Raw genomic sequence first — 13,636 nt, forward strand, 5'->3', positions numbered from 1 at the left:
TTGGTGACAAAAAGGAATTTTTTTTCATTTGGTGTAATTTACATCATTTTACATGAAAAACCCAAACTCTAATTTTACTCCTTTGGTACATTATTTACGTAAGAAAAATTTTAAAAGGATCTATTAATATACCTTTATTTGTATGCAATTAGGCATATAAAGATATAAAAAACAATGATTTTTTTTATTAATACTAAATTTACTGAGTGTTTATGTTAGGAGCATTATAATTCGTTTTATTGTTCTTTTATATGTACCACCTAAGACATAATGATTTAGAGTTTTTAACTATAGTTTTAAAATATAATCAACTTTTGGCATATTAAGTAATACTACATATTATATTAAATTTATTAGGATGAATTGTAACAATTTTTAAAAATCAATAGAGGGCCGGCCCCGTGGCTTAGCGGTTAAGTGCGTGCGCTCCGCTGCCGGCGGCCCGGGTTCGGATCCCGGGTGCGCACCGAGGCACCACTCCTCCAGCCATGCTGAGGCCGCGTCCCACATACAGCAACTAGAAGGATGTGCAGCTATGACAGACAACTATGTACTGGGGCTTTGGGGGAAAAATAAATAAATAAAATCTAAAAAAAAAAAAAAAAAAAAAAAAAAAATCAATAGAGACGCACATCGTCTACTGTCCTGGGCATACATCTGAATGTATCTGCAACGACTTGTACCCAGTATAACCATGTACATTAATTATGACCTAGAACAGTAACTGACTTGTACTTTTTTCTTCAGACATAAGACTTCCAGAAATATAAAAACTGTTAATATTTTATAAGCACTCATCTCATATTACTTTATAATTTTGAGATGGCATAAACATATACTATCATCTAAAAGTATTTGCATTATTTTCTTAATCTATTGACATTTTAAGAATAAAGGTAAATTAAAATTAATTCTTTTTGTATGTTTTTTCTTTTCAGAAACTATACAACTATTTAAAGATTATTATTTATAAGTTAATTTAGGTCTAAGTTTTTAAAGTTAGTTACTAATCTTGATGTTAAAATTGTGTTAACATATTAAGTGTTCATGAATTGTAGTGTTTTAAGAATTTTATAAAATTAAACTGTTTAAAGACATTCATTATTTTATACAATTATATATATATATACATAAAACTTTTAATTTTACACTTAACCTTGGCCTAGTACGAAGCAAACCATTGTGTTAACAAGTTTTTCACCGTAAACTGTTAGACTGAATCCCATCAAAGCTTTGGGTTTGGCAGTGAGCATGTTGCCGCTACCCACGCTGAGCGTTATCTGGAAAACCCAGGTAACAGCAGAAACCCTTGTTTCTACTTCTTCCCCTTTTCACGTATATGGTGTTGCTCAGTCCTGCTGATGAGAGCAGCATGGGGTGAAATTAGAACTTAACAAAGGCAGGCATCTGGGAGTCTCAGGCAATTCTTTAAAGGAGCAAGTTTAGGAACCCTGAGAGACCCTTACTGAGGTAAAGTTTGCCAACAAAATGTTTTCTTTTGTAAATGGGGGCTAATATGAAGCTCACTTGTTTTCATAGCTGTGTATCACCTTATCATTTGCTTTGGTGTAGAAAGAGGATCTCAAGCCTTAAACATGTCCTGAATTTCCAAGTGCGCACAGGAGACCCTGCTGGTAAGACTGCACAAGGTCCAGGTCCGCCATCTGCCTTGCGCCCAGAGCTCTGACTGCACTGGAGTCTGGTGTGCCTGAGGGGCAGAGCAGAGGTGGGAACAGCGATGTGGCTGGTTTTGGTGTAAAGCAAAGGAAGGTCAGACTCAAAAATCACTCTGTACAGTGTTTCAACTAAACCACTCTTAGCTTGGGGATGGGTGGATTCTTCATGATGTAATTGACAAGAACGTTCATGTTTAGCATCTCCTGGTTGCCCAGCAAAGGCTGTGTGTCCAAAGGCTAGCTTTAAAACAGACTGGAAATAAAAGGGTGACAAGAGCCAGCTGGAGTGGGCAAGACTTCCTGAAAGACTAAACCAAACTGATGCCCTGTGGCACCATGAACTTGCCTGCTGTCTGTAGTCTCTACACGTACCATTTGGAGGAGCTGTGGGAGTTTTAAAATTGGGAAAGGGTCAACACACTTCTACTTAAAAGGAAAAATAAATTTTAGGTGTGTAGACTTTTTTCTTTCAAGGACCTTCAGTAATTACCATGGAGATACACAGGATTTAATCAGACCACAAGGGGTTCCAGCATGATAAATCAAATTCTACAGAAGAAGGCAATGAGAGAATGCTTTACTCTGGTGTGAGAGAATCCAAATAAATGCATCTTGCATGTAAAAAAACAAGACAGACAACAACTCAAGGCTTTTGAAAAAAGCATCATTTATTTCAAAGTACAACACAAAGTTGTATTTTTAAGAAATACACATTCAATCTTGTAGTTCAAGACTTGGCTATGTGCATTTCAGTTTATCTTTAAAATAAATTCAGGTATACAAATGCTACATACCTCAAGTACAAACAGCACAGAAAATGCATATGGTCTCAACAGAATGTTTTTACATTCATTCACTGTTCTTAAAGTTGACTTACATTTCTGTAATCTGCTTTTAAACCAAGACAGCCTTATTTTATGAGACTGAAAAGACAGCCTTATTTTAAAAAAATACTCTGTATTTTCCAGCACAAAGTCCTCATACATTTTTAAAATTAGAGCTTGGCACGTAATATTGCAAAATTATCAAAAACCAAACTTGGTAATTTAATAAAATTGTCACATGCCAGGACTTCTGAATCAACTCAAATTATTTCCTCAGCTGTAATGTCAAATTTGTTCATACAGATAAATAACGAATGGAAGAAGACGGTGGAAACTTGGTAACAGTTAAGGTTTTCAGACGTACAGGTCTTATTAGAGTTTGTGGCTGAGTCTAGACTTTTCTCTAAAAGCACAACAGCAAATCTCATTATCATAATCGCAAGAAAGATCTGAAAGAAGCGAGTGGTACAAGCCTGCCCTGCTGGAGTCTGTTCTGCAAAGATGAGGAGGGTGGGGAGTGGGAAGCTACGCAGTAAGAGCCTTAAAAAGATGTCTCAAAAACTGGCATACCGTGATCTAGACGAGGGGCCCCCACTTATTTTATTTTATTTTATTTTTGATGCCTAATTTCAATTCTCATGAGGGAAGTGCGAATTAGACCAAGGGTCGGAACTTCTTCTTCCGATGGTGGGGCTCCATATCCGCCACGGGTTGTAGGTCTGCCCCACGTCATCAGCTGGACTGCAGGCGGAAGGAGCATGAGGAGCAGAGGAGCTCTCTGTGCCCATGAGGCCAATGCTTGTCAGCGTGTTTGCTGGAGTGGTGAAGGGAAGGGCGCTGCTGAGACTGCTGGACCAGATCGGGTTGCTGAATGGAGTGGTGGACCATAAGCCACTGGCATTGCCAAGGACTGACTGACAAAACAGAAAACGTACAGCAGGGAGCATTAGCGCTGAGACCGGCAGGCACACGGTCAAGTGGTGAAGGTTAGGCTGGAAAAGGCCATACAAGTCTTTCACTTTATTTATTTTAAAACAAATGTTTTACACATATAGCCATCCCAGAGTCTGAGCAGATGGTTCTGCTACTCTAAAGAAGGGCTGGCAAACTACAGCCAGTGGGCCAAATCCAGCCCTGCCTGCTTCTGCAAATGGAAGCGTCCCTGGGACACAGCCAAGCCCATTGGTTCACCTGCTGTCTACGGCGACGCCTGCACCACTAGGGTGGAGCTGAACAGCCGCCACAGAAATAGTAGGACCTGGGAAGCCTAAAATATTTCCTGACCCCTGTTTTAAAGATTTTATTTATTTTTTTTTTTTAAAGATTTTATTTATTTATTTTTTCCCCCCAAATCCCCAGTACATAGTTGTATGTCATAGCTGTACATTCTTCTAGTTGCTGTATGTGGGACACGGCCTCAGCGTGGCCGGAGAAGCAGTGTGTCAGTGCACGCCCAGGATCCGAACCCGGGCCGCCAGCAGCAGAGCGCACGCACTTAACCACCAAGCCACGGGGCCGGCCCCTGACCCCTGTTTTAAAGAACGGTTAAGATACTCTGAAAACCAAAGCCAGAAGGATTACAAGTAAAGACAAACTTTGGAATCTATGAAACTAAAATATCTACCATTAAACCATGCTTGTCTAATTTACTTGTCCTGAGAATGAAGTAATCACAGTGGGATCACATTTTTCTGTCATAATTTTGTGAAAGCTTAAACCAGTAATTATTTTCCTTGGTAAGAATACTTTTTTGGAGCATGATCTTTGCAGAAAAATTTAGCTGAAAAGCAAACAAATGCACACTAGAAAAGCTCAAGAGAAGACACAGGTGCTTCTCAGAAACAAAACTAGATGCAACCCCGCAGCAGTGGGCTTCTGGGGGGCTCGCGGGGCTGCCTTATGTAGACAGTGGGGGCCACACTCAGTCACTGTCTGACCTCAGACATGGCATGGTAGAAAGGGCCCACAGCCGCCCTTGTGGTCTAACTTACAGGTCAGGAAGAGGCTGAAACGACCGGGCTCTACGAGGAGAGAATTCAGAGACCAACCCCACAGCTTCTCAGCTGTTCTTCCCACAATTTTTTGACTACAATGGCTCCGAAGAATATTGATGGGTCACTTTGGCAGAATATGAAGATACAGCAACGGAGACAATAAAAATACCGACCCACCCCTTCCACACTGCTAATTGTTTGCTTATAACTGTGTTGGTGCCATCCAAGACATGGCGTGGCAGTAATGACGAGTGAGCAGTGAGGCCCAGGCCTGAGTACTCACTGTGGCTGTGTGTGTTGGGGAACCGGAACTGGCTGGCCAGGAAGGGCTGGGATCCGTCGCTGGAGAGTCCCACAGGTATGAAGGGCCACTACTAAACTCATTCCAGCTCCTCTGGGAGGCCTGATTGCATGACCGAGATAACCCGAGTTTGCTGAAAACTTCTGAAAATAACGAAGCAATTGTCAAGTCCATATTTGATTTTGCCATGCTCACCCAGGCTGAGACAGGGCTTCACTCAGCGGCACATATCCCCCCACTGCTCACTTGGGGCCGTCACACTTATTTCTCAGCTCCCACCACACTCCAGGGGGAACAGGGGGCAGGGGATGGTCCCCAGGACTTGAGCACACAACACAGGATTTGAACACTTCACCCATCCCCATAGCTGGATGACGTCACAGGTAAACACCCCCCAGCTTGAATATTATAATCACAGCTAACGCAAAACTCACATCCTCGCTTCTAATTCTGGACAGCAAGGAAAAATAAGGAGCCTCAGCCCAGCCAGGAGTCGTATTTCAGATACAGAATCCTTTCTCGAAGCTCTTAAATAACTCCCGTGGAACACAAACCAACTGGGGCTCACACGGCATCGAGCCTGTTTCACCACACATTTGGGCTGGTGGTGGGGGGAGAGGGGGACCCTTCCGGGAGCCTCCTGCTGGGTCTCCTTCGACGTGGCACGCTGTGCCAGGACCCTGAGGGTGTGTCCAGAAGAGCAAGAACAGACCCACTTTCCTGAGGTCAGCCCACATATGTCTATGTCTGCTGGTGCCTGACTACAGGTACAAAGGAAATGCGTCTTTTAAAAACGTCCTAAATGACAATCACGCTCTCCTCTCTTTCTCAGTGTGTGTCTCCACATGTAGAACTAGACCTCATCTTCCTTCCTTCTTTGTCCGCAGCTCATTAGTAACAGGGCTAGCGTTAAACACTCACCACCAGTTAGGTTAAAAGAATTTCCAAAGGCCGAGAACGAATTGAGGGGTGTGAAGTCAGGGCTGCTGGGGCTGCTGACGGGACTCCACAAACCCGAGCTGGTGTTATGAGAGGAAAATGCAACACAAAAACGTGTGATGTTAGTGGAAATGGATCCTTACGTACAGCTTCACAAACAGGAGATACTGCCTCAACGGGGGTACTCAAATATTTACAAGAAAGACGAAGGGAGAACTGAAGAATGGCTTCGATATCACAAAGGACTGAGGGACAGAGACCTTCCCACACCCCATCACAAACTGAGAGCGTGTGCAAAGCAAGAGTTTGGCAGAGAAAACAGGCATTTCTTCCTTTTTTTTTTTTCTTTAATTTAATTAATTAATTAATTAATTTTTCCCCCAAAGCCCCAGTAGATAGTTGTATGTGATAGCTGCACATCCTTCTAGTTGCTGTATGTGGGACATGGCCTCAGCGTGGCCGGACAAGCAGTGCGTTGGTGCGCACCCGGGATCCAAACTCGGGCCGCCAGTAGCGGAGCGCGTGCACTTAACCGCTAAGCCACGGGGCCGGCCCTGGCATTTCTTCCTTATGTTTACTTTTTGGTAATGGAAAATTTATTAAAAAACTATTTCAAATCTAGGACTCATTTCCTTTTAGTGCCAAGCAGATAAAATTGGGGCTCTACTTACTGACACAATCTTTATTATTATTGTTGTTGTTATTTATCTGGGAAAATGAACCCGGGTAATCACTGCGTGCCACCATGGCTGCCGTGGTTGCTCTGGGTCAGGAAAGCAGCATATCCAAGAATTTACTCTAAATTGTCTAGTATTTGCTCGAATTTCCTTCCTCTCAAATACATTTTTGTTCTTCTATTTCTAATTATCAGATCACATCCTTTCTTACAACAGACCATGATGATGGAGAAGGATGAGAACAAATTGAGAATGCAGGACACCCATCTCCCTCTCCACTGGGCGAAGACGTGTCGTGTGCGCCGCCTCCTCTCTGTCGGGGAAGCACAGCAACCCGGCTTTCTGCTTCGACCCGACGTCAAGATTCCTAGAGGTGCCTCGCACTTGTGACCACAAATGCCTACTTGTCATCTAGGTAAAAACATGCCCGAAACACACGTGTGGATAGAAGACGCCAACCTGACTTGAGAAACCTTTCTATCTTTCTATTGATTAAGAATGGTCTACTGTACCTGTCTGAGCCATCGCTGTCAACAGGAGTGTGTGAAATGCCAAGGCTGCTGGAAAAGTCTGTTTTGTTTGAGGAAACTTTAGCAAAGCCATTCCCACCTGTAACAAGGGACTCTGAATCAATCAAAGGCAAACCAGCCAAAGGTAATTCCACCGTACCTGAGGCCCCGCTGTGACAGGTCTTTGGATGCCAAGCTACTCACCTGGGCTCTTGTCGTACCCGGCTGCGACCGCAGCAAAAGTGGGGTTGCCATTCTTGCCAGGGAGCGAGGCTGCTTTTGTCAATCTGTGCTTGCTTCCATTGGGCTGCTTTGTTTTAGGGTCACTTGAAGGAAGCAGCAAAGAGAGAATAACTCACTGCTGGTCAGCACTGCCCACTGGAGGCCCGTCAGGGGCACCCGTCCCAGGGGATGTGGCTCCTGCAGGACCGAGCCCCACGCAGTGCCTTCACTGTGGCTGGGCCCAGATTCTGAGATGGGGACCTGGAAACAGCCCACGGCAGCTCACAGAGCACAGCCTAGCCTCACGTAAATGCTCTGGGACCTGTGACTGTGTAGTCAGACGGAAAATTAGGGATTTGGGGGGAAAGGGAAGAAAATACAAGGTCACTGTGAAAGAGACAAGGGCAAGGTATCACAACTTAGGGACTAGAAAAGGCTGCAATCCCATTTTAGGGGAGAACCCTAGAGAGGGAGCCCCTGAGCCATGGAACAAGGAGTAGAACACGAACACAGTGGCAGGAGCCGGGTCCTGGACCGTCCCCTTCCCCCTCAGGACGGGGTAATAGGCTCACTGTGGCGAGGGCCCAAGCAGGGCAGCCGCCCCCAGCCTCAGTGCTTACTGCCTCTTTTGGCAAGAGTTAAAAACTGGGCAGGTTTGCTGCAGGGTCCGGCTGGGGTCTCCTCATGTGGCAAGCAGGGATGGTGACAGTACCTGACCTGTGCTCGCCGGGAGGAGGAAATGCAGGGCCACCTCTATGGTGCCGAGAACAGTGCTGGCGCACGGTAAGAACTCAACACGTGACCATGACTGTCACTGAGGTTACTGTTCCACCAGAGGTCAGGCAAACACACGCGTGGCCCTGTGCTCCAGCGAGGAGCCCCAGGTGAGGTGTCCCCGAGTCTGCCTGTCAGGAGGCCACCTCCTGTGTGCACATCACCCACTGCAGCACCTCACGCAGAGGCAGCCGCCTTGTTTCAGACCCTACCCTTTTAACCGCTAAATTAAACTGCCATAAGGTCAAAATAAACATCCCGTGAACCCATTTCCTCAACTCACAGGACACCTCCTGCAGATGTTCATTTAATGCTTAGTATGCTTGCTGACTCTTGAATTAGAACATAATACTGATAAGTTAAATGATGCATTTCTCAGTCCATGGGTGACAGAAGCTAATGGATGGAAGGGGTTACTGCTGGAGTCGGGCACCCATGTGGCTGTAGGGAGAGAGAACTGACCCCGGAAAAGGGCAGGACAGCTGCAAACAGCAGAGGGGAGACAGGACAGCGGCCTTTGGCCACTGAGTGTTTCCCTCTACTGGGAGTGAGCACCAGATTTCTGGATATTCCAGGAACAGGAAGGGACCAGGGAGCCCACCTGCTGGAGCTGCTGTTGACGATGCTGCTGTAGCTACCCCGGGACGTGAAGGGGCAGGGTGCGGCAGGGGGAGATGGAGAGGCCGGTGTTGGTGAGGTCTGGCGTTGTTTTAAGAAAATGTCTGCGTTGAGGGTTTGCAGAGAAAGTTTATAAAGACTATCGGTAGCTGAAATTAAAAATAAAAAGTCTCATTAATGTGATATTTTGATTTTTACTCTTCAAAATCAATTACTTCTAGTGTGCTGATACTATGCAGAACTCAAGTGCTTCTACAAAGAAAAACCATATTAAAGCTTTTATATGTGTTCCGTTTAAAGGTTTTAAAGAAAAAAAGGGAAGTCGTGTCTCTCTCAGCACTATGAGGCTTTCCCGGAAGCACCGCCTGGATCCATCTCTCCTGCGTTGTGCAGGACCTCTTAGACGGGTCTGGTCCTTTTCCCTTCTCCCACGGCTTTCGGGGAGGGGCAGGTGAAGCCACTGCTTGGGACCTGAAAGAGCCTCCGTGCTTCCACACAGGTCCACACCTGCGGCAGGTGCTGGGCCCCGGGCCAGGTGTTCCGAGTTCTATGAGGACGACACCCCGCCCTCTGCGGGCACGCCTGGTGCAGGGCCGCTCCTGGTCCCCATTTTACAAGGATACAAACTCCTAATATATTCCTGCTGCCCTTTAGGGTAACGTCTGCACAGCTGTTTTAAAATTTTAAAATAGAAAAAATTCTAGTGTCATGAAATTGTGTTTATCCTGCACTCACTAAATGGAAACACACACATAACTTTTATCAGAAAGACAGAACATCTTGCAAATCTATTGTGGGTGCCTTGGTGCTGCTCCAAGAGACGTGAGGAAAAGGCTCTGGTGTCTGCAACTTCAGTCTCGGTGGGCCCCAGTCTGCGAGGCTTCCCACTTACCCACAGTTATCCTGGCACAACTGCCCAGCCCCACTGCCCTCCTGGTTTCTCATCCCTGCCCAGCACAGCTCGGCTAGCTTGGTGCATTTCCCTCATTTCCCTGCTGGCTGGCCTTTCACGCCCCGTGCAAGTCCTGTCTACAATGCGGACAGTCTGCTCTGCTCCCTTTTCTGTGAGAGTCTGTTCCACCTCACTTCTAGAACTGAAGCCTGCTCGCACGGTGGCCCCACTTCTCTTGTAACTCTCTCCCGCACCAGTTGCCTCTCCCCAAGTCCCCAAGTCCCCGGGCCTGGATGAGGCTACACGTTCCTTGGCTGTGTCAAGGCTCCAGTTATGGCACGTCCAAGCAAATCATCCTTCTCTTTGACACCCAAGCTATCCATTCCCCATCTCTAGTGCCACCTTGTGCCTACCCCAGGAATTCTCTCCGACCTTCCTCAATGGTGCTCACACCTTAGTCATCGTCCTTGTCTCTACCCCACCGCATCGTCACCCTTGATTATGTGGGTGCGCCCTTCCTCCTCTGCTCTGTTGTTTGTGGACCTGACGCCCACACTCAGGGCCCATCTCAGGTGCCACCTCCTGGATGAGCCCTGACCAAACCTCTCCATGCTCTTGCCCTCCGGAAGCCCCCACAGCACAGTGTGCCTATCTGATACCACATGGGCACTGTAAGGTCATTAATGTGCTACTGTCCTGACCCTTCCCTAGCCACCTCTTGTAGGACACCTTCTCTGACCTCCCTCACCACCACCATAAGTGACCTGTCGCCCACGCCGCGCCTTGTGCGTGCTCGCGCGCCCTAGGGGCCTGTCCTGGGGGCGGTGTGCAGCCCTGGGGCAGCTCTCCCTTACCGGGACGTGCTTCATCGGACCCAGTGCTCCAGAAGCACTGCATAAATATCGATGGAATGAAACAGGGCGAGTTCAGAAAAGTTAGAAAGAGACTTTATAGAATAATGCTTGAGTAGAAAGAGAAGACGGGGGAGGGAAGGGGGAGGCCAAAAATAGCATAGGGCACGCGCAACTAGAGAACTTTTTGATTTAAATATCAACAACTTTCTTCTCTGTGGCTTTCTATTTGCCTTTTCTTTTAATAACCCCTTACATTTCTTTGTCTTTTTAAATCATGAAATTATTCCAGGGGAATCTTCTCAGTGCCTCATATGGTTTGGGGCACCATGCTACCTGGGCCAGAGAGATCTTCACACACAGGCAGCAAACCCCACCCCGCCGTGATCACAGCTATGCCCAGGCCTGCACCACCCTGAGTGGGAAATGCTTTCACCTTCGGGAGCACCAGGAAGCTAAGCACTGCGACAGCACTCTATGCAGGGTGAAACAGCAAAGCGTGGAGAGGGAGGTGGAGGAGAGGGTGGGGCAGGGGACAGAAAGGTACAGGTGAGAGAGTTTATACTGGACTGACGCTGACTGGTTACATGTAGCCATGTTGTGTATATAGTGCAGCCCGGCTAGAACTTTCTAGTAAGGCTGGTGGTGCGAGCAGAAAGGTGACACGGCTTGGGACCAGTGTAAGGAATTTCTTGGCTAGAAAAACACAAAAGAATTTTGCAGATGTGAGCCCTGGACAGAGTAACACACTTTTTCCAGTGGCAAAGCCCTCTAGCCATGTGACACGAGCTCGGCTGTGAGGCACGGAGCTCTTGGAGCATCAGCTGGTCTTCGTGGATGAGCCTTGGGGGGAAACAGGCCCACAGCACTGTGCTTTCCACACACGTCATTCTCCAGACTGTCTGCCTGCCATTTCTCACATTCCTCCCTCCCAACTCCTACGGGGGTGGATCCTGTCACCCTTTCTTCCTTCACCCCAACGAGTGATGCCAACATGTGCCTCAGATGCCACTTGGTGGCAACACTGCCACAGCCAGCTATCTTGTCCTGAAGGTTGTGTCTGGTTGACGTTCCCTCTTCCCTGCACAATACCACGTGCTTTGCTGGTACTTATACTGGCAGGGCTTATGTTCACTTCATTGGGCCGCAGACAGCCCTATGAAGCTGGCTCCCTGGGAAGGTGAAACACAGCTTTTGTGGTGGAAGCGGCACCTGCTTAGTGGGGAATCGCCCAAATAACAAAGTATAAGCCAAGAACCCACGAGCAGCTGAGACCTCAGACGGGATCTAAGGAACCAAAAGCATTCAGCCTGGACACAGGGACTGCTTGGAGACTCGTTCAAGATTTCTTGAATGACCAGGGATTTATGATTGTATCTCATCCCAGGCAAAAACTACTACTAAAACACACCAGAAAGTCTCATGGCAAATAGGGGCTCCAGCTTTTCACAGTATGTTTTTACACAGGTGAAAATGTAAAAGGAGGCATGTTTACTGTAATCTTCACCTGAATCGCCAAGTTCTCTGCTCTCACTCAACCTACCGAGGCTTCAATCACCCACTCTTTATTTAAATCCTCCTTCACCTCAAATAATCTTGTTGCTCAACCTGATTTTCCCGTTGGTACAAACAGGCCAAACGTGAGTTCACTCTAACACTGCGGTGAGTGCAGACAAGTCAAGCCTAAGACTAGGACCTCTCTTGATCCCAAATCCCTGCCATTAGGCCCCTCTCTGTGCTTCTCTCTGCTGTCTTCTATTTCAATTATCCTGATTATCTTCTACTTCAATTATCTTGAAATTATCTATTTCAATTGTCCTAGGCATCTAGAGGGCCAGGCCCTCCACCGCGTTTCAGTGGACGGTGCTACTGCCACGGGCACTGCAGGCCGTTCTGAGCAACAAGGTCAAGCAGCCAGTGAGGAAGAGAATGGAAGCTTCACACAGGCTGTCTACATAAAAGACGTGGGTAAAGCAGAGAGTAACTGCATTTTTACAAAAACGATTAACTGTAAACGTATGGGGAGTTAGGTAGACGGCTGAGCTAATGCTTTGATAAAGCGACACTTCTTTGGATGATTCACTGCTCAAACAGATCTTTCCATTTTGCACCCCAGGCACTGGTGTGCTGGTACAGCAGCTCTCTGGCAAAAAGAGCCCTGATGTGAACTGTCTGCTGATTTCTCTGGTGTAAATACCCCTACCACGCCAATTAAGCAACAACAGTTTAACTACTGCTGGCTGGTACAGGCTGGCTGCAGCAGACCACAGACAGTGGGTCTCCTTTTAAAGCAACACGCCCCTGCAGGGTTTTCATGCCCAGAGTGAGGGAGGCTGTGGTGAGTGGAGCACTGTGGTTTCAAATCACCATACTTACAGCTGCCGGGTTTATGAACTGGCACGGAATCCCACTCCGGGGGTGGAGAGTCTTTTTCACCTTCTGAGCTACTGGTGTTGCCTAGTTCTTGACTATTTGGGAGGAATTTTGCTAGGGCAGGTGGCCTGTTATCCACTAACTTATTTGTACCTGCACAAAAATGAGAAAAGAAAGTTGTTAATGGAGGATAATTCTTTTCTTTCAGGTTTATTTCAATGAACATTCTAATGAGGATGAGAACACAACCTTAGCCTTTTATGACTAAGAACTACTAATTGGTTACTGGTAACTCAGAACTCACATTAACTATTTTTTTTTCTTGAGGAAGATTGGCCCTGCACTAACATCTGTTGCCAATCTTCCTCTTTTTCTTTTTTTCTCCCCAAAGCCCCAGTACATAGTTGTGTATCATAGTTGTAGAGCTGTAGCTCTTCTACATGGGACGTTGCCTCAGTATGGCTTGATGAGCAGTGAGCAGGTCCACGACCAGGATCCAAACTAGCGAACCCTGGCCGCCAAAGCGGAACGCACGAACTTAACCGCTACGCCACAGGGCTGGCCCACAACTATTAACTATTAAACCACGAAAATATCTGTATGACCAACACGAAAATACCTTTTGTTTTCTGGGAATTTCGTGATTTGGATCCACCTGTCAATGCAGTTGGAAGAGGAATCTTGGTTGGGAGAGTTCTACGTTGTTTACTTTCCAATGAGGGAGTATATGGTAGCTCTAAAGAACTGCAAGACAATCAGGGATGGAAAATTCAAATTTATCCCTTTGTTTTGGAGCAGAGACTAGAACTCATTGATTACTGCATAATTTCAAGCGCATGTTTTACTAATTTGGCTTCCTGAGGCATTATCCACCCATGGTCCTAACTTAGGATTGGCTGCATTCCAAACATTTCTAAGACTGTCCAGGAGACACACAGCACTGGCAGATTGATTCTTTGCTCTTGAGTGCTGACAGTGAATTGAGC

General features: G+C 46.6%; 1 protein-coding gene across 2 annotated transcripts in view; it reads right to left on the reverse strand.

Annotated features, from left to right (window-relative positions):
* Positions 1-2,323: 2,323 nt before the first annotated feature.
* The window catches only part of TMEM131 (transmembrane protein 131), a 217,628-nt gene continuing 206,315 nt past the window's right edge, over positions 2,324-13,636 (reverse strand). Inside the window, exons 34-41 of one of the 2 annotated variants that reach the window (XM_087426181.1) lie at positions 13,270-13,394; positions 12,654-12,803; positions 8,518-8,683; positions 7,125-7,246; positions 6,924-7,020; positions 5,717-5,814; positions 4,778-4,935; positions 2,324-3,414 (exon numbers count right to left, since the gene is read on the reverse strand). In XM_087426181.1, coding sequence (XP_087282307.1) covers positions 3,130-3,414; positions 4,778-4,935; positions 5,717-5,814; positions 6,924-7,020; positions 7,125-7,246; positions 8,518-8,683; positions 12,654-12,803; positions 13,270-13,394 — 1,201 coding nt within the window. In that variant the 3' untranslated portion in view covers positions 2,324-3,129. Of the gene's footprint in view, positions 3,415-4,777; positions 4,939-5,716; positions 5,815-6,923; positions 7,021-7,124; positions 7,247-8,517; positions 8,684-12,653; positions 12,804-13,269; positions 13,395-13,636 lie in introns of both variants that reach the window. The other variant, XM_087426180.1, reaches the window with a different exon arrangement.

Source organism: Ceratotherium simum, chromosome 40, assembly GCF_057802395.1.
Source record: "Ceratotherium simum simum isolate JZ-2026a chromosome 40, ASM5780239v1, whole genome shotgun sequence".
Taxonomy (NCBI): domain Eukaryota; kingdom Metazoa; phylum Chordata; class Mammalia; order Perissodactyla; family Rhinocerotidae; genus Ceratotherium; species Ceratotherium simum.